Here is a 25,530-nt window from a genome sequence, read left to right as displayed (position 1 = left end):
AAAAATAAAAACAAGTCACAACTTACGTGTGGGCACTATGATTCAAGACCACTGTTCCTGCCTTCCGGAGAGGACTATGAAGGTGGTGCTCCCTCTTTTAAACATATGCCCCCAAACACTTTATATGCACATTCTATATAAGCCATGTAATAAAACAGTTTCTATATTTCCTCAGACAACTTTACAAGTTGATGGTAAATTGCAGGTTAAAGATAAAACTATGCCTTTAAAAACATTAAGCCTCAAAATTTCATCTAGTGTTTACTTTAAGAAATGGAAAATTAAAATCATTTTTGAAATGAGATATTAAACATATTTAAATCTGGACCTTTTTGTACTTAATAATATTTCTTAAAAAAAAAAAATTAAAACCATCAAAAGAGATGGAACATGCTGCCAGGACAGAAATAATCAAAAATGTTTTTCTTGGGCAACTCAGTCTTGTTTTGAATTCTTCAAAGCTTGAAGTCTCTCTAGCAGCGGAGGATGAGAATAATGCCACATTGAAAACAGCCAGTCAGAAACAGGGAATCCCAAGTTGTCTTTGTTTAGTTTGATTAAAGCAGAATATAAGTCTTTAGCCTTCCCAAGTTTCTTGGCAAATGCATCAGCTTGAAACTCAAACCTGCGGCTTAGAACTGTTAGGCAAAAAGAAAGAACCTGAAAAAGTAAATAAAAAAGTTTTAATTATTGCCAATCTTTTTACTGTCACTGAAGGTTTCATCAGTTAAGACTGTAAAGGAAGTTCAGTACAAAATAAGAAAGTAGGTCAAAACAAAGATCCTCAGTATTAAGAGTATCAAAGGTGTAGGAATTATTATAAATTGATTATTTTCCCACAAACAGGTTAGAAATGGATATATATCCAAATGAATGTTAATGTTACTAAAAAATAGAAATTTTTGAGAATGTGTCAGGATGAATGAGGCATATATTCTCCAACACTCCTACAAGGTAATTCCTCTTACTCCTATTTTTTGATGAGGAAGGTGAAGTTCAGAAATGCTAGCTAACTTTAATTTGGAAGGTCATACAATTTGACTCTGGTGGCGCCGAAATTCTTAGTGACTCTAGGGCCTATGTACCACCTTCCTCAGAGCCTGAGTTAAGACATGGTAATTTATAGGCAGACTTTTTTTTTTTTCATATTCTTGATCACCTAGCCACTTTTTAAAGGACAGTCTTTACTAGAATATTCTAAAAAAAAATATGCAACAGTTGGGCTTCCCTGGTCACACAAGGGGTTAAGTCTCAGCACTATGATGCTATCGGCAGCTACTGCAGCTACAGCTTGAGTCTGATCCCCAGCCAGGGAGCTAACCCACATGGCATAGCAGACCTCTCCAGTCTCGCCCACTGCTCCCCTTGGCAGTGTATTTCAGTCAATCTGCCTGTTCTGCTCCCCACTCTGTCTCTGGTGAATCCTCTTACCCCCGGCCCACCCCTGCCCCCCGCCCCACACTTCTGGCCTACACCCCAGCTTTTGTATGCATAAATAAATAAAAATAAATCTTTTAAAAAATATATGCAACAGCTTCTAATGACAATCTCAAAATTGAATTTCCTAAAGTAGTTTGAGATATGGCAGCATCACCGCAATAAATACCCAGTCTTCAATGATAATCACTATGAAGGGGACAAATTTCATTTGAAAACAAATTTCTAAGGGAAAAGTAATTTCTTAGCATACCCAAGTGTTTGCAAGTTGACTGGCATGATGGCAACATTAAAACAGAATATTAAGTCTCTAGCAAACTCAGCTTCAAATTAAGTTTGGGAGTTCCTGATACCTACTTAGATAGGTTCAAAATTAATGTCTTGTTTTCTCCCATCCAAGTACTAACCAGGCCCGACCCTGCTTAGCTTCCGAGATCAGACGAGATCGGGCGCGTTCAGGGTGGTATGGCCGTAGACTAATGTCTTGTTTTCTACCTGAAATTTCTTTCCAAATGTTGAATATACTTTTTGGACTAGAATCATTAATTGAGATCTCTCTTATGATTTTAAGTACCCCAGGCGAGCAGTTCTTTGAATTTCACTGCAACCCATAAATAAACAGATACTAACCTGTACCTCTGAGTGCTGCAGATTTCCAAACTCTTCTTACTATAAGGGCAGAGTTCCCACTTTCCTTAAGAAAACATCTTTCCTGCCACGACCTCTTAAATACTGACATTACACAAGGTATTTCTATTTAAATATCTAGTCTTCTTGAAACATACCTCCTGGGCTCTCCAAGATTTTTAAAATAGTTGCTAATATCTCCAAGATTTTTAAAATAGTTGCTAATATCTCTATAAACTAGTATTTCAAACTTACATTTCAAACTACACTAATACCCTACACATTTATTTAGACATTTTTTAAAGTGAACTTGACCATTCAATATAAAGAAACAAACAAGCACACCAAAAAAACCCTCTGAACAGTCAACTTAGATACCCCAAAGTATAAATACTAACACTTTTCATGCCTTTACTTATAATATGACCTTTCCACTCAGGTCTAATAATTCTTACTTAATGAGTTACCTGATTTCCCAGTCTATGTTTACTTAGTAAATTAGAATGAGATAATGACTGTAATAGAAAAGTCACATTGATATAGCAAGGATGATCAGTATGACAGTGAAGGAAGACACAATTAAAGTAGTTAAATAAATAGCACCACCACTTCAAAAGCAGAGCAGTCTGGGCATAGCTCAGTGTCCTCAAGGTATTTTTGAATTGTGATAGAAGACAGAAATGACAACATCATTATAAGGTGTTCTGTAACCCCTTTAAGCATATCATAATAGCATATAGCTATAGTATATATAGCATAATAACAAAACTATATAAGAGACTTAATAAATATTTTCAATAAAAAATTAAAACAGCCTCCCTTGGAGTGCAAGGGGTTAAGCACCACACTATGAAGCAATCAGCAGCCACTGCAGTATGAGTTTGATCCCTGGCCAGCCAGGGAGCAACCCGAATGGCACAGCAGACCTCTCATGTCTCGCCCGCTGCTCCCCTCAGCAGTGTATTTCGTGAGTTTGCCTGTTCTGTTCTCCACTCTGTCTCTGGTGAATCCTCTCACCCCCTGCATCTCTGGCATGTACGCCGGTTCTTGTATAAAATAAATAAATCTTTTAAAAAAAAACATTCAGAGTTTAAATACAATAAAAATCAGTTTTCTGAAAAATCTGTGTAGTGTACGTGCACAATGATATACAAATATGATCTATTCCTCTCCATTTTTTTCCTGGTGACTAGATCCCCTTTTCCCTCTTTTTATGAAGAATTAGAATTGATTTAACGTATCATAAAATTTTAATTCTACAAACCTGTTCCAAGAAAGGTATCTGAATAGAGATATCTCAAGATACCCAATATTATTACTTGACTTAATTTGCAAGACTTACTAAATGTCATAGCTTGCCATTATCAAATTTGTTAATAGTTTCATTAATCCATGTCTTATCACTTGTACAAAGTACCCCCCTGAGCAACCACAGAGCAGAGGTTCAACTTCACTTACCAAAACATACCCAGTTCAGACTTAGTGTCTGTAGCAAGTGGTCAGAGAACATTAGAGGAACACGATCATACAACCTCCCTTATCTGGTCACACATACACTCAATTAGTATTTCCTTTGTCACCTCACACACAGAAGTACTGGTAAAAATGTGATCTAGAACATAGCATTCCACTAGCTAATCTCCATCTATCACATCTCTAAGGTATGTGTTCTTCACAGTTTTCAACAGTATAATCTAACCCTTCACTTTCCCTCTAATGGTATACAAACATTTGTTTATTTGGGATTGGGTTTTCTGCTGCTTTCTTATACTGGCAAGTTAACCAAAGGACTAAAAGATTTTGTTTCATCTACTTGTTAAAACTATACAGTTTTACTTCTTTTTTAATTACCCAATAGGCTCGAAATTTGAAGCAGGCGGGGTATATATGAGATTATTATTACACTAAAGACTATACATTACCTCATTGTAAGGTGAAAAAATAAACTGGAAGATGATCAATAGTCCAATTAAGGTGGGCTGGCTGTTATAAAAACCAAATGCAGCAAAGAGCTCCTTTCGGCCAATTAATACAGCAAACAGGAAAAAACACAGGAAAGAATTCATCTAGAAAAATAGGCAAAAAAAATTCTAAGTCATTACCAAGGTGATTTCACCATGGGATCAGAAGTACCAAGAAAGTAGAACAGGACACCATGGTGTAATTTAAGAATAGAGCTTGTGTGATCATGGAAGCGCTACTTAGGTGCTTTAATAGTTTACTTTTATTGGAAAAGAACATCAAATTTCCCAGAATATAGAAATTGTACAGTTTTCTATAAGGACAGGCTTAAATGGCGTGTCCTATGATTGAGGATTTAAAGTGGTCAATAGTGGGCCTCCCTGGTGGTGCAAGGGGTTAAAATGCAACCTATAAAGCTATCCACAGCTACTACAGCACGAGTTCAATCCCCGGCCAGGGAGCTACCCACATGGCGCAGCAGACCTCTCCTGTCTCGCCCACTGTTCCCCTCAACAGTGTATTTCAGTCAATCTGCCTGTTCTGTTCCCCATTCTGTCTCTAGTGAATCCTCTCACCCCCCACACCTCTGGCTGTGCCCCAGCTCTTGTATGCATAAATAAATAATTCTTTTTATAATTCTTTTAAAGACTTTTTTTTTTTAAGATTTATTTATTTATACAAGCACTGGGTACAGTCAGAAGCGTTGGAGGGTGAGAGAATTCCCCAGAGCCAGAGCAGGGATCAGAGCAGGCAGAAGGACCGAAGCACACTGCTGAGGGGAGTAGCGGGCGGCAGGAGAGGTCTGCGTGCCATGTGGGACCCGCCTCCGGTGGCCGGGGAACAGCCGGGGATCGAACTAGCGCTGCAGAGGCTGCGGGCAGCTTCACAACCCAGTGTTCAACCGCTGCGCCACCGAGGAGGCCCAATTCTTTTAAAAAATAAAGTGGTCAATAGAAATGAGATGATATTCTTTCTATAAGTAAGGGCCAAATGGATGCTGGTTTTGTTTGCACTAGACCATGAGCAAGCAAAAGGTCTTCTACCTAACCTTGATGTGGAAGTGCCAAAGAAATAAGCCTCCTTTGAATTCTTTTTAGGAATTACACTGAACTGTACTAAAGAGTTAAAAAGGTCCAAGGAAAATGCAGCTTTTTCTTTAACAATAAATGAGAAGGGGGTGAAGGGGAGAATCAAAATTCTGAACAAAATAAAACCCTGGAGTAAATTTGGAGAACAAATACCATTCTTTTTTCCTTTACCCTCTAGGGTCTTAGAGGCCACATACACCGTATTTAACAGTGCTGTTCCAAACTATTTATCAGATGACTCAAAAAGCTGCCAGTTTAGAATAGGGCTTAAAATGCATGAGTGCACTGAACCCCCTCCTTCATTAAAGGGGAGTGATTTTCCTTATTAGACTGAATATTTACACTGAACTTGGATTTGAATTTATTAATGTCTTACTGCTACATCATCAAACAACCTAGCTTCAAGCCAAGGAATTAATTTAAAACCCACTTAAGACTTAATTACAGGGCCTCCCCGGTGGCGCAGCGGTTGAGTGCTGGGTTGCGAAGCTGCCCGCAGCCTCTGCAGCGCCAGTTCAATCCCTGGCCGCAGGGCGAGGGTCCCAAATGGTGCACAGACCTCTCCTGCCGCCCGCTGCTCCCCTCAGCAGTGTACTTCAGTCCTTCTGCCTGTTCTGCTCCCTGCTCTGGCTCTGGTGAATTCTTTCACCCTCCCGCGCTTCTGACTGTACCCAGTGCTTGTATAAATAAATAAATAAATCTTAAAAAAAAAAAAAAGACTTAATTACAGTCACATATATGCAGAAACAGTCAAAAAGATACAGTACTATTTCACTTGAAGCCTGAAAACTGGTCACTGTTGGTTTAAAGGCATGATTACTGTTGTGGAAGAATGTTATAGAAACTGTCACTTGCCTCTTTGTTATTGATTATATTTCCCAATTGCTTTTCAAAGGATGTATAAAGATTTTCAAATCAGAAAAAGACTTTTTAAAAGATCATTTTAATGTCCAACTTATCGAGGGTTACTTCTTTTGATCTTCATGGTTGCTGTGAAGATTATGGATGATGATGATGATGATAACAATAAATATTTATGTAGTTATGTATGACATTGCAGGTACTACTCCAAACTCTTACAATGTATTAATTCATTTAATTTTTATATCAGTTCCATGATGAATTATCATTTAATAAGGGATTTCAATAAGGAGCAAACAGGTTCACGAACTTGGCTAAGGTCACACAGGTAGTAATTTCAGGAGCAATGTTGGGAAGGCAGGTAGCTTGGCTATAAACTGTGTCCTCTCTCTCATATCTGCCATTCTTCAAAAAAAAGAGAATTGACACTCCAAACTCCAAACTTACCTGGCTAATAATGATATTTTTGACTGTGTGTCCCAACTTCCAATGCCCCAGTTCATGACCTAATACAGCAAGCACCTCCTCATTCTTACATCCTTGTTTCTTATTCTGAATCAAAGAACAAATTGAAAACAAATTAATATAGCGATGTGAACCAATGTTGCCGCAATAAAATTTTTTTTAAATCTTCAAAAAGTTTACATATTTTACCCTAGTAAGAGCCCTTCTTAGAGTCTAACTTAAGAAGAAAATCAGATTTTTATGAAAACCTGTTCATTCACTTACCGAACATTCTCTGAAATCACTTCAGGGACAAAAGACAACAGAATAAGCAGACTAAAGAAAGATGAATCTTAAGCCAGTAGTGGATCAAAATCCAGCCTGATTTATACCCCAGAGTCTTCAAAGGGCTTGGGAACTAATAGCGCTAAATACTTTAGGAACTGAGGGAAATGAGGATGGTGGCTAAAACAAGAACTGGGCAGGCTTCCCTGGTGGTACAGGGGTTAAAATCTCAGCACTATCAAGTTATTGCCAGCCACTGCAGCATGAGTTCAATCCCAGGGAGCTGACCCACATGGCACAGCAGACCTCTCCTGTCTCACCTGCTGCTCCCCCCACTGTTTTGCCCCCACTGTCTGTGGTGAATCCTCTCACCTACTGCACCTCTAGCCTACACCCCAGTTCTTGTATGCATAAATAAATAAATCATTAAAGATTTATCCCAAGAGGGCCTCCCTGGTGGCGCAAGGGGTTAAGAACAGCATTGTGAAGCCATCCGCAGCCTCTGCAGCATGAGTTCAATCCCTGGACGGCCAGGGAGCTACCCACATGGTGCAGCAGACCTCTGTTGCCTCGCCTGCTGCTCCCCTCAATAGTGTATTTCAGTCAGTCTGCCTGTTCTATTCCCCACTCTGTCTCTGGTGATTCTTCTCACCAACTCTGCACCTCTGGCCTGTACCCCAGTTCTTGTATGCATAAATAAATCTTAAAAAAAATATATTTAGGGCCTCTCCTGGTGGCACAGCAGTTGAGCGCTGGGCTGCAAAGTTGCCCACAGCCTCTGCAGCGCCGGTTCGATTCCTGGCCACCGGCGAGGGCCCCACATGGCGCGCAGACATCTCCTGTTGAGCTCGCTGCTCCCCTCAGCAGTGTATTTCGTCAGTCTGCCTGTTCTGCTCTCCACTCTAGCTCTGGTGAATTCTCTCACCCGCCCGCGCTTCTGACTGTACCAAGTGCTTGTATAAATAAATAAAAAATGTTTTTAAAAATATATATATTTAAAAAAATACATAAAGATTTATCCCAACAGACAAAATGACAGAAAATACATAAGTGTTTAGCACTAAAGGGATACAGAATGAGAAGGTAAAGTATCTAACTGGAAATTCAGAAAGAGAGAGTAGAGAGAATTGAAAAGAAGCAATATCCAAAGACAAAATGGTCAAGAATTTTCAAAATTCCACAAGGGACACCATTAACCAAAAGAAAGTTGGTGTAACTATATTAATATCATACAAAATTGACTTACAGGCAAAAAAGCATAAATAAAAAAGGTCACAATAGAGTGAAAATGGGTTCGATTTACCAGGATATTTTAATTCTAAATTTGCATGTAACTAATACCACTCAGAATAATAATAATAACTAATACCTCAGAATATATTAATTCAAAACTGAGCTATTTAAATTAAAAAAATCTTTGAAATCTGTCATAGTAGAGGGTGTTAACTTTCAATAAATATATAAAGATTTGAACAAAATAGTAAGCTTGATCTACTGACACATAAAGTATCCTGCAACAAATAATTAGATATATCCTAGAAAGTAAAGGCTGCAAGTTTTGAAATAAACTCAATTACTTAAAAGGGTGAAGTACAAAAAAAGAGGTGAATTTGAAACTGACTTTTTTTTCACCACTTAAAGAGAGGCTGGATAGATGTATGAACAAGATATATTAAAACAATTTGCTAGATGCTATTTACATTTTTATTATCTCTTTTCCTTTTAAATATTGAAATTTAGGTCAGAGTACATTTGGTAGAGAAAGAAAAGAATGAGATAACTAACCTAGTTCCTTAAATGGCTAAGAGATACACAAGTACATTTACCTTCAGGACACGGCTATTAAAAAGGAGTAAAAAATTAAAGCACTAATTAATAGACATTTAATCCTAAGGAAAAATTAAGAAGTGCAAATAATGAATTACATACAAGGATATTCACTGTGAAAACAGCTTTAATGGCAAAAAAAAAAAAAAAAAAAAAAAAAGGAAATATAATCCCTATCCAATAAGAAGAGAATGATGAAGAAAATGATAATTTAGAAAGATTAGAAAAACAGACTGGTTAGCTGGATTACTGATTTGTTACTGATGTTTATTAACATTTCTATTACTTTAGAAATAAGCAAAAACATGGCTGTTGTGTTTAATAATAATTAGAATAGCCTCTACTACTTAATGGTCAACATACCAAACATTTTATATATATATATATATATATATATATATATATATATATATATACACACACACACTAGGTATTTTACATACAGTTCATTAATCTCCACTATTTTAAGGCAGGTATCATTAGCCTCATTCTATATAACATAACAGTCCTTTAGGCTATTATGTTTATTCTGCTTCCCAGTTTAAACCATGGATTCTCCTGTAAAACTTTAGTTTGCTTCTTTAAATTTGTTACAAATTTAAAAATTCAACTTCTTTACATCATCCAGACTTAAAACTACTTTTGCACCCACCACTGTGTTGTACAAAGGTGATTAACAGCAGCTGGATAAATCAGTTTCCTAAACTTCCACCACACGCATACACTATTTATTCTCATCTACTGCTTGATAATTAGCAGTTGCTAACCTCATTTAGGAAAGGACTCAGAAAAGTTTTCTCAGACTCTGTTAGATTTAAGAAATATCTTCTCTTGTGCCTCACTGTATCCAGTATATATAGATAGCTTCACTGTAGCAATTATATTGTACTCTGATTATATGATGTTCTCTTCTTCAGACTACAAGATTTGCTCCTGTATTTTTTTTATTCTTAATGCCAAAGAAAGTATCTCAGCAGAGTATAACATTTTATAAACATTTTTTAAACAAATTACATAATGTACCAAAGGCCACACAACCACTAAATGACAGAACTAGGACTCAAAGCCACGCCTCTCCATTGTCAGAGTCTATAATTACTACAATTCAATGAAGTTAAAAATTATATGTTTCTCTCTTCTTTATCCTGCTTCTGGGACTTTGATCAGAAACTTAACAAGGTGTGTGTGTGTGTGTGTGTGTGTGTGTGTGTTATATATAAGGTCCCTATTTTAAAGATCACTTATAACCCAAAATTTATGCTCCGAGTCTTATTGTGTACATTTTGGAAAATCTTACAAGGTTGTTAGGTAGTAGGTAATAACAGTGATAATCTACCAAATGCCAGAATCATAAAAGGGCCATGGTGTTTGAGTTTCCTTATGTTCAGTCTTCCTGATTTCAATACTCACTATGTAGAAATTGATACTGAGTTGCTGAAGGAACTATTCATAAAAACTAAGCCAGAATCTCTTAGGGAAAAAAGAACTCACTTTAACTTTAGCTTTTATTTCTTCACTGTCCCCTTCGCCATCATTGTGGGGTTCCATGCCAGAATCCTCCTGGGTATCTTTGTTTAGTAAAGAATACTCTTCCAGTAGAGTGTCAAACAAAACTATTCTCTTGTTCTTGAAGAAGCCATAAAAGTAAGCATTGCTGTGGGAAGAGCGTTTAGATCCTAAGAAAAAGACAGTTCAAAGCATGGAAAATAATTAAAAAGTTTGGGGTCCTTTGGAGAGACTCCTAGAAAGTGAATTACTGAAGAACATTTACATGTTCAAGTTGTTTAATACTTGACGAAAATTATATCAACAAAAATCACCACTAATAATGGAGTGTCTAGTATTCTGCAGTCTTGCCAACAAATATTCATGCTTATTGCAATTTTATAACAATAAATAAACAAGTAAAACCTACATATGCAACAGCAGTGGAAGGATTAAATTATAGTAACACTATAATAATTATACTTTCAAAAAATTTTAACAGGAAAATGTTGACAAATATATGAGGATATAACACTTCATATACTTAACATTCCATTACTGTCATGTAAATAGTAAAGCATAAACAAGCCTATTAAGAAATATGTCAGAATATTGAAGTGTTTATTACTGGGTTCTAGAACTACGTACTTTTGTTTCCTCTTTTATATTTTTCTTTTTCCCAAAGCTTTTAAAATAAGTTTATTTCTATATCAGAAAAAGAATTAAAGTTCTTTTTAAAAAGACTGGGAAAAATACTTAACTTTTAAATAGTAGTTAGCAGAAACTGAACTATGGTTGATTTTTATTTTCTTCCTTGTATTTTTCTGAATACTCCACAATTTATTGGTTAAGAGCAGACTTTGGGTTCAAATCTTAGCTCTGCCATGTATTAGTTGTGTAAATATATCAGTAAGAAACTTGATGTTCCTGTTTAGTAAAAGCCAATATCCAAATCAATGAATTGGATTAAAGGCTATATAAGAAATCTAATTTGTGGCCTTCCTGGTGGCTCAAGGGGTTAAGATGAGACCTATAAAGCAATACGCAGCCACTGCAGCACGAGTTTGATCCCGGGCCAGGGAAATACCCACATGGTGCAGCAGACCTCTCCTGTCTTACCAGCTGCTCCCCTCAGCAGTGTATTTCAGTCAATCTGCCTGTTCTGCTCCCCACTCTGTCTCTGGTGAATCCTCTCACCCCCTGTACCTCTGGCCTGTACCCCAAGTTCTTGTATGCATAAATAAAATCTTTGGGAAAAAAATATCTAATTTGTAATACTGCTTGATCTATCTAAACTATTATTACTAATATACTTTTTAAAAAAGACATTTATTTCTCTTGAGAATTTGAGCTCTCTCATGGAAAATAGGAGTTTTGTACCTACAGATATTTCTTTTTTTAAAAAATTAATTAATTAATTAATTAATTAATACAAGCACTGGGTACAGTCAGAAGTGCAGGAGGGTGAGAGAACTCACCAGAGCCAGAGGGGGGAACAGAACAGGCAGACTGATAAAATACACTGCTGAGGGGAGCAGTGGGCGAGGCAGGAAAGGTCTGCGCGCCATGAGGGACCCTTCTGGCAGCTGGTCCAACCAGTGCTGCAGAGGCTGAAGGCTCTGCAGGCAGTTTCGCAGCCCAGTGCTCCACAGCTGCGCCACCAGGGAGGCCCCCTACTGATATTTCTAATGAAAAACATATTTAGCAGTATGTTTAGAATCTAAAAGCCTTTAGAAAAGCCTAAAGGCCTTGATAAATAGCATTTACTTAATTACTTATCTAGTTACTTACCTTTTGGTTTTTTTGCCAGGAAGAGTCAAATAAGTGGTGCTATATATCATTCTGAGATCTTATACTTCTATCTCATTTCCATCTTTAATTCTAATTTTTAAACTAATTAAAAGATATCTCAAAAGTTGCCTGAAGTTATTCATGGAAGTATGCAGATTATATGCATATAAATAAAAAGGAATTAATATCTTAATATCTCCCACTGATTCAAGAGTACTCAAAGAGTAGCCCAAGGAACACCTATAATAAAATCACCTATGGGCATTTATTAGAAGTAAATACTAGAAGCATTTACTAAGTCAGAATCTTTGGGACTAGAGTCAAATTTTGATTTTTCATAAAGTTGCAGCTCATGTTATAATCTTCCATGTAGCTTTCCCCATTTCATCTAGACTCATATAGCATCAATGGTTTACATCATACATCTTATCAATTACCTCTCTTGTCATATCATTAGCTGTTGTTTATGTTATCTGATTATAACTTAAGTAATCAGCAACTTAGTTTGCCCCTTGGGCGAAAGTCCCTCAGAGATTGTTCTATTGTGCATAGTGTGCTTCTAGTTTAAAATTACCTAAGAGAGTAGTAATCTCAGAGGCTTAATGAAGTAAGTATGAATTGGCTTCTTTTTCTACCATTTCCCCACAATATGCTCAAACTGTACTTTCAGTCAGGCTGTACAGCCTTAGTTACTATATGTCTGAGATTTTCTATACTCTTCTAGTTGCAGTTAATTCATCCTCTCCAGCTGTGATCATCTCTGTTCTCCCCTGACCAAGCCATTACTCTCAGTTTCTACTCCTTCATCTTATACAGCTGGTTTTCTCTGGTAATTTTTTAGTTGAGAGGACAAATGGGCAAACTATGGCTGAAAAGTCAAATCCAACCTGTTGCTTATTTTTAGACTTTTATTAGAATGCAGCCATATTCATTTGTTTATATAGCTATGGCAGCTTTTCACTAAAACGATAACAGTTGAATAGTTTTGACGGAGACCATATGACCTGCAAAGCCTACAATGTTTACCATATAGTACTTTACAGAAAACACTTGCCAAACCATGGTTTAGAGGAGGCAAAAATAAAACTTAGAGGGGCCTCCCTGGTGGCGCAAGGGGTTAAGCACCGCACTATGAAGCAATCCACAGCCTCTGCAGCTTGAGTTAGATCCCTGGCTGATCCCAGCAGGCCAGAGAGCAACCCACATGGCGAAACAGACCTCTCCTATGTCGCCCACTGCTCCCTTCAGCAGTGTATTTCAGTCGGTCTGCCTGTTCTGTTCCCCACTCTCTCTCTGGTGAATCCTCTCACCTCCCACTATCTCTGGTCTGTACCCCAGCTCTTGTATGCATAAATAAATAAATCTTTAAAAAAAAAAAACCAAAAAACTAAAACTTAGAGGGGTAAAGGTGATCTGTCAAAGATCCCACAGCTGGTAGGCGGTCTCATTCATTTACATGGATTTTAATAGAGATCTCAAGTCATAGTGCCACACTACAGTTTTCCTCCACATCTTTATAGGCTTCCTTGATACTTTAGTAGTTTTATGAAAGCTAATAGAAAGCTTAACTTTTAAAAACAATCATTGAAAAAAAAAACAAAACCGAGTCTAATGAATGTGATGTACCCAGTGGTACAATAGTTTTTGGTAATCTGCTGGTAAAGTCAGTGCCCTTTAGAACACTGGAGTTTTTGTGGCAAAAGACAATTACAAGGGGCCTCCCCGGTGGCGCAGCGGTTGAGCGCTGGGTTGCGAAGCTGCCCGCAGCCTCTGCAGCGCCGGTTCGATCCCTGGCTGCTCTCTGGCCACTGGAGGAGGGTCCCACATGGCGTGCAGACCTCTCCTGCCACCCACTGCTCCCCTTAGCAGTGTACTTCGGTCCTTCTGCCTGCTCTGCTCCCCGCTCTGGCTCTGGTGAATTCTCTCGCCCTCCCACACTTCTGACTGTACCCAGTGCTTGTATAAATAAATAAAATAAATCTTTAAAAAAAAAAAAGACAATTACAATAACATTGGTTTTCTTTATTAGTCCCCAAAACGGTGCTAAACAGAATCTATACGAGTCCAACTCAATTACCTAAAGGAGCCAGATAGGTAACAGAAGTAAATAAACAAGTCCAATAGACATAACAGTAATAAAGGTCTAGGCCAAAAATTAAAAACAGTATGTAAAGCTGACCAAACCCAGCTGCAAGCAAGAGCAGGATTTGGCATCAGGCCACCAACTTCTGTCTCTGGCTTATGTCATCAATTCCTATAAATAATAAAAAGCCAAAATGTAAACCCCTAACCTTTAAATAATTAATTTTTAAAAACCTGATAATCGGGCCTCCCCGGTGGCGCAGCAGTTGAGCGCTGGGTTGCGAAGCTGCCCGCGGCCTCTGCGGCGCCGGTTCGATCCCCGGCTGCTCCCCGGCCACCGGAGGAGGGTCCCACATGGCGTGCAGACCTCTCCTGCCGCCCGCTGCTCCCCTCAGCAGTGTACCTCGGTCCTTCTGCCTGCTCTGCTCCCCGCTCTGGCTCTGGTGAATTCTCTCACCCTCCCGTGCTTCTGACTGTACCCAGTGCTTGTATAAACAAAACAAACAAACAAACCAGCAAACAAATAAATAAAGCATGCCTCTATAAAAAAAAAAAGCTATTTAAAAAAAAAAAAACCTGATAATCCTTCATTAAAATTTATGAATAAGATACTCAAATAAAACAAACCATTTGAATAAAAGCTTCTTATCCCTAGATAGCCTTACCTTCAACAACATACACCTTAGTCAAAGGAAAGTCAATACTCTTCGCCATTACTTCAATTTCTTGTTTAAGTTTTCCCTCAGGCAGAGGTGTATATTTGTCAAATAAAGGGGCAATATAATCAGCATAGATTGTGACAAGTACCTGAAAAATAAATGTCAGAATAACCTATAAATATGTTCTCAAAGAAAAACTACTCATTATACAGATTGAATTATATTAAAACAACTCTGTGATTCTGGTCCTGGGACTAGTCTAATTTACTATGGTTTTCCCAACCCCAAATAGTCCCAGATAGTAAATGCTCAATATCTAATAAATTAAATAAAAATGAGCAGTCTCTAGGTGATAAGAATTGAAAAGCCAAATGATCCATTCAGAACTATCTTGGAGATTTCTGACAGTTCATTATCCCATCATCATAACCTGGAATTCTACCTTTTAGCATAACCATGAAAGATCTGAAGTCTGCTAAAAATTAATTACTAGAGCATGACTCTGTGCCGTGTTTGTTTTTTTTTTTTTTTTTAAGATTTTGATTTATTTATTTTTGTGTAGAAATGGGGTATAGGCCAAAGGTGCAGGGATGAGAGGATTCACCAGAGACAGAATGGGAAGCAGACCAGACAGATCTACTGAAAGACTCCTGAGGGGAGCAGTGGGCAAGAGACAGGAGAGGTCTGCCATGCCATGTGGGTTAGCTCTGTGGCCAGGGATCTAACTCATGCTGCAGTGGCTGGCGATAGCTTGATAGTGCTGAGACTTTAACCCCTGCACCATCAGGGAGGCCCCTCTGTGCTTTTTTTTTTTTTTTTGGTTGGTCTGTTAAAATTAGTTACATGTAGTTCACAACAGCACATTTTAGTTGAACTAGCATTCCTTAAGCAATGTGGAGCATTTCTCTGCTCTCTTTCCTCTCACATCAACACTCTAGCTATAAATCCAACTTGAGTCCATTTTCTGGTCTTGATCCCACCACTGCCAAATGAAGCAATGAGCATCACCAGAATTCAGATTAAAATAAACCTCATCAGGGGCCTCCCTGGTGGCGCAGGGGTTAAGACCGTGCTATATCGCCAGCCACTGTAAGCACGTGTTTGATCTCCAGCCAGCCAGGGAGCAACCCACATGGCTCAGCAGACCTCTCCTGGCTGGCCCACTGCTCTCCTCAGCAGTGTGTTTCAGTGATTCTGCCTGTTCTGTTCCCTGCTCTCTCTGGTGGGTCCTCCCACAGCGCCCCCCTGCACTCACCCCCGCCGTACCTCTGGCTTACACCCCAGTTCTTGTATGCATAAATAAATGAATCTTTAAAAATAAATGAATAAATAAACCTCATCATCTATGGAGCTGAAGAACTTATAGATGTTATTTTCTGGGGGCTGTGAACAGACCATTTTCATTGTGCCATAGTGTGTATATATTAGAACATGGGAAAGAGAAGAGAAAAAGAAATGTGAGGAAGGAAAAAATGGATAAGAGGTGTGAGAGGAAAAGGGAAAGAGAAGGAGGGGAGGGGTCTCACTGGTGGCTCAAGGGGTTAGGCACAATACTGTGAAGCTATCGGCAGCCACTGCAGCACGAGTTCGATCCCAGGCCAGCCAGGGAGCGACCCACATGGCGCAGCACACCTCTCGTGTCGTGCCCGCTGCTCCTATCAGCAGTGTATTTCAGTAGATCTGCTGTTCTGCTCCCAGCTCTGTCTCTGAAGAATCCTCTCACCCTCCACAACTCTGGCCTGTAACAGTTCTTGTACGCATAAATAAATAAATCTTTTTTAATAAAAAAGAAGGAAGAGAGGGAAGGAGATGAGGCAGTGGGGGGAAAAAACTGAGAACAGGGAGAAAGGAAGAACAGAGAAAGGGAAAGGCAGGGGGAGGAGGGCAGAAAACCAGAAACATTTATGCTTTCCTCTTCCTGTCCCTCTTAAATCTAATCCTCTCATCAAAACAACTATGAGGGCCTCCCCGGTAGCGCAGCGGTTGAGCGCTGGGTTGCGAAGCTGCCCGCAGCCTCTGCAGCGCCGGTTCAATCCCTGGCTGCTCCCGGCCACCGGAGGAGGGTCCCACATGGCACGCAGACCTCTCCTGCCGCCCGCTGCTCCCCTCAGTAGTATACCTCGGTCCTTCTGCCTGCTCTGCTCCCCGCTCTGGCTCTGGTGAATTCTCTCGCCCTCCCGCAGTTCTGACTGTACCCAGTGCTTGTATAAATAAATAAATAAATAAATCCCTAAAAATCAATCAATCAATCAATCTTTAAAAAAACAAAACAAAACAAAACAACCATGACTGCCAGGCATTGGCGCTCAGACAAGTGTCATTCAATTATCAAATTGAATCATCCATTCTGGCAACTCACAAATGCACAGCTCCAAATTGCCTGACAACTGGTTCATTAACAACTAGCTTCTAGGAACTATGTCAGCATAAGGAGAAGAAAATCTATTGTCGACTCTCTGGCTTCTATACTCAAAAGCAGAAAACTAAGTGAGGAATTTGTATTGTACCAATTTATACTTCATCTGCATCTTAACTGTTTTTATGCTAATGAAGATTAAATCACAATTATCTTATCAAGGAACTTCTGTAAAAGAAAATGAAACTCAGATTTTACTCACCAGAGAAACAACTAATGTGAAGAGCCAGGCATAAATAAAAAAATAGTCACCTCCAATTTTAATAATGTAAAGTAGAAGTGAAGATACAGGCAATAAAATGCACTGAGTTACAACGAATTTCTTGATTGCATCTTTCAAAAAGAACCCCAAAGTCTGAAAAAAGAAGAAAACATCATTAAAAAAACTGAGAAACTGCTTTTTAAATAACTATTAGTTAATACAAAGGATATATTATTGGAGCAATTTTAAAAGTTAACAGGCAGTGAAACTATATTATATCATAGTAGGTAGCTTAAGTTAGTCTTTTTTTACATTTAAATGTTATTTAAACTCATTTAAATAGTATTAGCTGAAAAACACTATACAATACTAGAAAAGTTTATGGCAAGACTTAAAACTATCTTTACCATATCTGCAATTTCTTTATTCTCAGTTAATTCATACTCTAAAATAGCAAATTATGTTTCAATTATTACCAGAAGAGAACAAAAGCACCAAAGATGCACACATATAACAGAGAGAATATTTGCATTCTCCATTATACCTGTTGATTGAAACCGTGTTTTTCTTCTATGACAAAAGTATTATAAAGACTCCATGGCAAACCAGTTAATGCACTGAAAAGTGTAGCCAACAGCAGAAACACCAAGGACTGAGTAATCTAAATATAAGAAAAAAAATTGTAGCTTTGAAATTATAATGTAATTCATCTTCAAATGAATTATTAGTGAATACATCAACAAATATTTACTGAATACTTACTATATCACAAGCAATGTTCTTGGTTTGTGGGTATTACAAGTCTGAAAACATCACCTCTACCCTTAAGACTTACTTGTGAGAGGAGGCAACAGAAAAATTCTTCTTTTATTATACAGGTACTGTATGAAAGTTACTTGATGTCAGTGTGGATTTATATTTTCATGTGTTTAATAATGATATAAATTTCTGCCTTTGTATATTTTTTCCTATACCCATTTTTCTTTTTTTTTAAAGATTTATTTATTTATACATACATGCACTGGGTACAGTCAGAAGCACAAGGAGGGTGAGAGAATTCACCAGAGCCAGAGCGGGGAGCAGAGCAGGCAGAAGGACCGAAGTACACTGCTGAGGGGAGCAGCGGGCGACAGGAGAGGTCTGCGCGCCATGTGGGACCCTCCTCCAGTGGCTGGGGAGCAGCCGGGGATCGAACCAGCGCTGCAGAGGCTGCGGGCAGCTTCGGAACCCAGTGCTCAACCACTGCGCCACCGGGGAGGCCCTCTATACCCATTTTTCTATTGAATTTTATGTACTCAATTTTCTAAAGCAGACTTTCTTTAAAAAGCTCTTTTTATGTTGGGTGTATTAATTCTTGATTAGTGACATGGAGTAATTATCCCAATTTGTAGTTTGCCTTTTAAATTTGATAATGCCAGTTGTTTCTACAGAGGAACTTTAAATCTACTGAAATTTATCTCTGTGGTTTCTAATGTAATATAGGTTACACTGTAAAATTTATAGTATGCTTTTGTTTTAATAATTTAAAGGTTTGTTTATACTAAATACTCAAATCATGTATGTCTTTTCACTCAGTTGTCCTAAGAAAATGTATAGCAGTTTCTGCAGTTTCACTTTCCATGGTTTCAGTTACCCACATTCAACCAGTCTGAAAATACTGCATACAAGATATTTTTCCTTTTTTTTAACAGATCTATTTTATTTATTTATGCATATAAGAACTGAGGTGTAGGCCAGAGGTGGGGGGGAGGGGGGTGAGAGGATTCATCAGAGACAGAGTAGGGAGCAGAACAGGTGGTGAAGGGAAGGGAGTAAGTAAGGGAGTAAGAAATTAATAATTCATGATAAAATAGATCAGTAATAATAGTATGCTGATAAAAATGATGTGAATATGGGTTCTTCCTCAAGTTATTTTATATGCAGGGCCTCCCTGGTGGCTCAGGGGTGGAGGTCTCAGCTTGAGTTCCAGCCAAGCCAGGGAGTTAGCCAACAAGGCGCAGCAGACCTCTCCTGTCTCACCTGCTTGCTCTCCTCAGCAGTGTGTTTCAGTGGACCTGCCTGTTCTGCTCCCCACTCTGTCTTTGGTGAATCCTCTTACAACCAGCCCCCACCTCTGGCCTATACCCCAGTTCTTCTATACAAAATAAATAAAATAAAAATCTTACAATTAAGTAATAATTCTTTAAAAAAAAAAAGTTTGGGTCTCCCTGGTGGCGCCAGGGGTTAAGGCTTAGCACTATGACGCTATCTATCCACAGCCACTACAACTCCAGTTCAATCCCTGGCCAGGGAATTGACCCACATGGCACAGCAGAGCTCTCCTGTCTCACCTGCTACCTACACCCCAGCTCTTATATGCATAAATAAATAAATCTTTCACACACAAAAAGATTTATTTATTTATGTATAGAAGAACTGGGGTGCAGGCCAGAGGTGCTGGGTGTAAGAGGACTCATCAGAGACAGAGTGGGGAGCAGAACAGACAGATTCACTGAAATACACTGCTGAGGAGAGCAATGGGTAAGACAGAAGAGGTCTGCTGTGCCATATGTGGGTTAGCTGCCTGGCCAGGATAGAACTCATACTGTTCTAGCGATAGTGCAGAGACTTAACCCCTATACCACCAGGGAGGCCCTCACTCACTTATTTTATTTACTGAGACTACTACTTATGGTTATTTCCTTGTCTTTAATTTTTCAGATTAATGACAAAACATTTTATCCTATGCCCCTCACCAGCTGCTGTGGAACTATAACTGAGCTCTATCTTTTTTTTTTAAAGATTATTTATTTATACAAGCACTGGTACAGTCAGAAGCGCGGGAGGGTGAGAGAATTCACCAGAGCCAGAGCGGAGAGCAGAACAGGCAGAAGGACGAGATACACTGCTGAGGGGAGCAGAGGGCGGCAGGAGAGGTCTGCGCGCCATGTGGGACCCTCCCCCAGAAGGCTGGGGATAGAACCGGCACTGCAGAGGCTGCGGGCAGCTTTGCAACCCAGCGCTCAACCACTGCGCCACAGGGGGAGGCCCTGAGCTCTATCTTTTTAAAAGTTCATAAATCTCTTCTTTAATAATTCACTGTAGAATTTTGATAAGGTATTGATATCGAGTTTAGCATTCTACACAGAACCTATTACTTTCTCTTTCTGAAAATCTAGACATTTTGCTTAATTGCCGTCTTCTGAAATATCACTCATTATCCTTAGTTTATCAACTTTATCCCTTAAGTTAGAGGTCCTTCTGCAAGTTAATATGTTAAGTCACCTATGTTTGGAGTATTGGACTAATTTAAAATAACCTGATTCATTCTTTCTTAATATCTCATTTAACCTTATGCATAAACCACTCTTTAAAATTAGTTTACCTATTCCTTTACACATAACCGAAGATATCACAGGAGACAAAAAATGAACTTTAGTATAAAGTTGGCCAAGCAAAAAGAAAGACATTGACAAATATAGTTAATGAATTACATACCTCATATTCTGATCCAAAGCCAGCATAGCCACAGAATTGTCCAGAGAGTCTCCAGAGATAAGGGATTCCTCCAAAGACAAGAATAAGCTATAAAAGAAGTAGACTTTGATCACTTTGGGCAGTACTATCAACTAGCATATGAGATCACATTATAAAGAAAACAATAATTATCTCTAAAGAAAATACAGCTGTAGGGGCCTCCCTGGTAGCACAAGGGATTGTGATGCAACCTATGAAGCTATCTGCAGCCACTACAGCACAAGTTCTATCCCAGGCCAGGGAGCAACCCACATGGCGCAGCGGACCTCTCCTGTCTCGTCCGCTGCTCCCCTCAGCAGTGTATTTCAGTCGATCTGCCTGTTCTGTTCCCCAGTCTGTCTAGTGAATCCTCTCACCCCCCACATCTCTGGCCTATGCTCTAGTTCTTGTATGCATAAATAAATCTAAAAAAAAGAAAACACAGCTGTAGGGCCTTCCTGGTGGCACAAGGGGTTAAGATGCAACCTATGAAGCTATCCTCAGCCACTGTAGCATGAGTTTGATCCCCGGCCAGGGAGCTACCCACATGGCGCAGCAGACCTCTCCTGTCTCACCCGCTGCTCCCCTCAGCAGTGTATTTCATCAGTCTGCCTATTCTGTTCCCCACTCTGTCTCTGGTGAATCCTCTCACCCTCCCATGCCTCTGGCCTGTACCCCAGCTCTTGTATAAAAATAAATAAATCTTAAAAAAAAAAATTCAGGGGCCTCCCCAGTGATGGCGCAGCGGTTAAGCGCTGGGTTATGAAGCTGCCCGCAGCCTCCGCAGCACCGGTTCGATCCTTGGCCACCGGGTGAGGGTCCCACATGGCACGCAGACCTCTCCTGCCGCCCGCTGCTCCCCTCAGCAGTGTACTTCATCAGTCTGCCTGCTCTGCTCTCTGCTCTGACTCTGGTGAATTCTCTCACCCTCCTGTGCTTCTGACTATACCCAGTGCTTGTATAAATAAATAAATAAATCTTTAAAAAAAAAATCTGGCCAGTGAGTATAGTAACCCATCTTTAATTTCTATAGTAACCCATATTTAATAGAGGGGGCAAATGAAACTCAAGGAGGTTAAAGTAGCTTACCCTAAGAAACTCAATAACCAGGTAATAGCTAGGTGTTTAAGCATTGTACTAAGTTCTTCATTTACATTGTTACTCATTTAGTCTTTGCCACAAACTATATGATATGGTTTAATATCCATCTACTTCTCATCTTGAGAAAAATGAGGCTCACAAAAATTAAACTGCTCTTTCTGAAACATGCAGACACTGGAAAAGAACAACTTGAATTTTTTTATTTTGCCCTACTCTATTCTCCCACCATTCCATTTCTTGAGTTGTTCTTTATTGGCACCTACGAGATATCAGCAAGTTATGTCACTAAGGTTGGATATTTTCTCTCTAGGTACTCTGCCATCCACATTTGTGTGAACAATACACCTGTGATTGGTCACACAAGACCTCAGCTTATGTTGCCTCAGGAGAAAATTACCAAGACCTTTTAAAAAAATAATCTAATTAATCTTTTCACTTTTTTTTTTGTGATCAAAACATCTGAACCTATTCGTGTTAGTTAACATTAAACAGGGATTAATGAATTTGCTTTCAAACAGAACAGGTTTTCCAACTAATATTGATTCTTTCTAATGGTAAGCTTTAAGAAACCAAGCTAAGTATGAGATACCAACAGAAAAGGGGAAAGAATTTGAAGGCAAGAAAGATCAAGTTCAAGTAAGCAACAGTCGGTCAAAAAAGAACATCATAAACCATGTCAATTAAATTTGGACTTCAGAAGTCCAGGAAATTTGAAATTCACCTTGAAGGAGAAACATGCCAGGGAAAGGTTTCATATAGGACAATAATGATCAGAATTTTGTTTCAGGATTCCTTTGGCTTCAGTGTGGAGGACAGATTAGAGAGTTAAGATAAGAGGTAGGAAGATGAGTAGAGACTGCTACAAGAACAACTTACAACATAGGTTCTTTCTTGGCCTCAGAGTGACAATAACCATATTCTATAATTTTCATCTGACTAAACAATTATGTTCTGGCTTTTCTACTCCACATCCATTTCTATCAATTACAAAGGTTAAGAAAACATTCTGGGATTGTAGGTATGGTATCATTTTGTGTTACAAATATAAGAAAGGAAAACAAACATTACAAATCATTTAGATTTGATTATCTCTCCAAGACATAAATTACTCACTGTGCCTTCAATCTCTGAATAGAGTCCTGACCAGAAGCTGAAAGTACTTTTATCCAGCTGATACAGTCGAGATTTTGCAAATGTTTCTGAATCCATGATCTGTCCTAATTCCATTGGTACATGAGTTGTTGTTTTATATACTCTTCTCTGAAATATTTAGAAGAAAAAACTTTAATAAAACAGTCAAACCAATTCATTATTATAAATGTCATTTGCAATCAAACACTGAATGGTTTACAGCATTATCTTATCACTTAAGCCTCTTGAATTTGCTTTATAACAATGAAAGATATTGTATTTGATCAAGTGCCTCTAAAACAAATGATGCACGAAAGTAAAAACAAAACAAGAGAATCTGGCCAGGTAAAATTAAAATCACGGTTGTCACCACACATTGTTTGCATATATAAACCAAAATTACAGCATCACAATGGGCACCACTTATTCCAGATATAACTAACACACTTGCTACAATATAGAAAACAAAATCAAAGAAAGCACATTTGATGATTATACTCATGGTTATTAGCAGGTATTACAGCTGGTGGTTAAGTTTAGAAGTCAAATGAAAGGAATTGAAAACATTATTAGATCTTCAAGAAAGACAAACTTTATTCTTATACTAAGTTATAAAAGGTAATTTCAGCCCTTGGGACATAATACAGTGAACAGAGACACACAAAATAATGAACAGTATCTCCTACAATGGTTTCACAACAAATAGTTTCTCTATATAGCGCTGTGCACCTTACAAAACCCTCGATAAAAGGCACTGTATTAAAGCACAACTCAGTAACCAAAACACTGTGGAAAAGCAGTTACTGTAACTGGACTTATTATTAAAGATAGATTATTGTTCAATATCTCAAGCCCAATATCTCAACTACATACACATTTACTTTATGCAAAAGATCTTCTTTAGGTCTACAAGATTCTATACTAATGAAGCTATCCAAAAAGTTACATCAGATAACCTCATGCTACACAGCTTAAAGTTTCTTTGCGCATCACAGACTAAAGGAGATCAAGATATAACCAAACATCCAGAGATAGAGAAAATCCTCAAGTTCCAACTTAAAGATTCTCTTATGTAAAATAAGAGAAGAAATTTGCAGAGGAAAAAGGCTGTATTACTTGGGAAAAAGTCTATCAAATAAAAAGAGAAAAGTTTTCATAACCATTCTGGTTGACATAATTCAGTGACAACAATGGAAGAGGTGGGTAAAACAAACCAACAGCAAGAGACAGCAGTAAAGTGATCAACTAATCTTAAAAGCTATCTCATTTAAAAGTTCAGACTTCTAATTCATCAGTCTGTTAGTTAGAATTATGTCCAGGAAATTGCTAAGTAACGTTTACTTTCTATTGTACTGCTTTAACTTTATTAACAAAAATAATAGACACTTTTAATAAAAACAAGAAAATTTTGTTCTTTGGGCAAAAAAATACACCTTTTTAAGGAAAGAAGGAAAAAGTGCAGGTCCTTGGAAGGATTGCAAAATGATCTCCTAATCCTGTGGTTGGGCATAATTTCACAAATGTCTGTTTCCAAAAGTTGGCATCTTCCTTTTGAAGGAATGCCAGTGATAAAGAGTGTCTGTGTCCCCACACCCTAAGAAAGCTGTGGAGCAGACAGCAGAGCTCAATCCTGATAAGGCCCAGACTTCGTACTCTCAAGGCCCGCACCAGACTATGTCCCATGACCACGTTATGGAATTCGTCCCTGAGACACCAGGTCCCCTCAAGGCTAAGTCAGGGGACTCTGTAGGGATCCGCTGGGTCGAGGCTGGTGCTGGGCCCCAGCAATCCTCCAGGGACTTGGGATGGTGGCCGAGGCGGCCCTAGGGCTGGTCAGGTGTTGGGGTAAGATGGGCCCTGTCGAGGCTCACCTGTCGTTGCGCTAAGAAAGTCTCCCAAAGGTACACTGTCCAGGAGAAGAGCAGCACGGCCCCGAAGATAAGCTTCTCGGCCGACACCTCACACAACGCATCCAGAGACGTCCACATCCCCATGGCCACCCGGTCCGGCCGGCTCCTACAGCGTGCTCCGGTGCCACACAGACACCGGTCCCCTCAGGGCGTCGCCGCAGTGTCACAACAATATCTGTCCCTTCCGAGCACCGACAACCGCCCCTCTCCACCACCCTCTGCACAGTCAGTAGTGTCACACAAGCACTCCTGCCCATGCCCACGGCCCCCAGGGCCGCCTAATTTCTACGGGAAACGGGCCAGCCCAGCCCTGCTCACTGCAGGCCCAAGGGCCTGAGCCCAGCCAAGCCGGTTCCGGCATCCGCCAGCCCCACCTCCCGCGCCGGACGTGATCTCCCTGAGCCGCGTCACACCAACACTCTTCCCCTTCCCCACCACGCTAGGTTCCTGCCGAAGGTTCCTGCTTTCCTCATGTTCCCCGCAGAGCGGTGCGACTTTTTCCTTAGAAGGGAAAGGAGCAGCGTTCCTATCCCTTGGTTCAGGGGGTAGCTCTGACTGCACTGCAGCCTCTGCCCTACTCTCCCAGACTGGACGAGCCCCTTGGTAGGCCGAGCTAAGAAGGAACCCTTGAGAGTAGGTCGCCACTTGAGGTAACTGGGAAGAACGGGAAGCTGTACCGATTTCCCTGCTCTAAAAATCATTCCTTTAAACTAGTTCTTTTCGCATG

At 39.3% G+C, this 25,530-nt stretch overlaps 1 protein-coding gene across 1 annotated transcript; it reads right to left on the bottom strand.

Annotated features, from left to right (window-relative positions):
- Nucleotides 1-148: 148 nt before the first annotated feature.
- On the bottom strand, nucleotides 149-25,176 carry ZMPSTE24 (zinc metallopeptidase STE24). Its single transcript, XM_037499737.1, has 10 exons — nucleotides 24,765-25,176; nucleotides 22,876-23,022; nucleotides 20,644-20,730; nucleotides 17,711-17,827; nucleotides 17,167-17,319; nucleotides 14,555-14,696; nucleotides 10,023-10,207; nucleotides 6,423-6,527; nucleotides 3,987-4,130; nucleotides 149-660 (listed from the first exon to the last, which is right to left on the bottom strand). The coding sequence occupies exons 1-10, from the start codon at nucleotides 24,885-24,887 to the stop codon at nucleotides 436-438; spliced, it is 1,428 nt and encodes a 475-aa protein (XP_037355634.1). The 5' UTR covers nucleotides 24,888-25,176; the 3' UTR covers nucleotides 149-435.
- Between the last annotated feature and the right edge of the window lie 354 nt (nucleotides 25,177-25,530).

Source organism: Talpa occidentalis, unplaced genomic scaffold (assembly GCF_014898055.3).
Source record: "Talpa occidentalis isolate TD23 unplaced genomic scaffold, MPIMG_talOcc4v2.1 talOcc4.9, whole genome shotgun sequence".
Classification (NCBI taxonomy): Eukaryota; Metazoa; Chordata; class Mammalia; order Eulipotyphla; family Talpidae; genus Talpa; species Talpa occidentalis.
This window is presented reverse-complemented; position numbering and strand designations above follow the sequence as displayed.

What these genes read in the sequence shown, in the direction of transcription:
- ZMPSTE24 (XM_037499737.1), bottom strand. Translation starts at nt 24,887, where the DNA reads ATGGGGATGTGGACGTCTCTGGATGCGTTGTGTGAGGTGTCGGCCGAG. An exon ending in CTTTCTTAGCGCAACGACAG is followed by an intron (nt 23,023 to 24,764) that starts GTGAGCCTCGAC and finishes TAAATATTTCAG; the next exon opens with AGAAGAGTATATAAAACAAC. An exon ending in AACACGGTTTCAATCAACAG is followed by an intron (nt 17,320 to 17,710) that starts GTATAATGGAGA and finishes TTCTTTTTTCAG; the next exon opens with ACTTTGGGGTTCTTTTTGAA.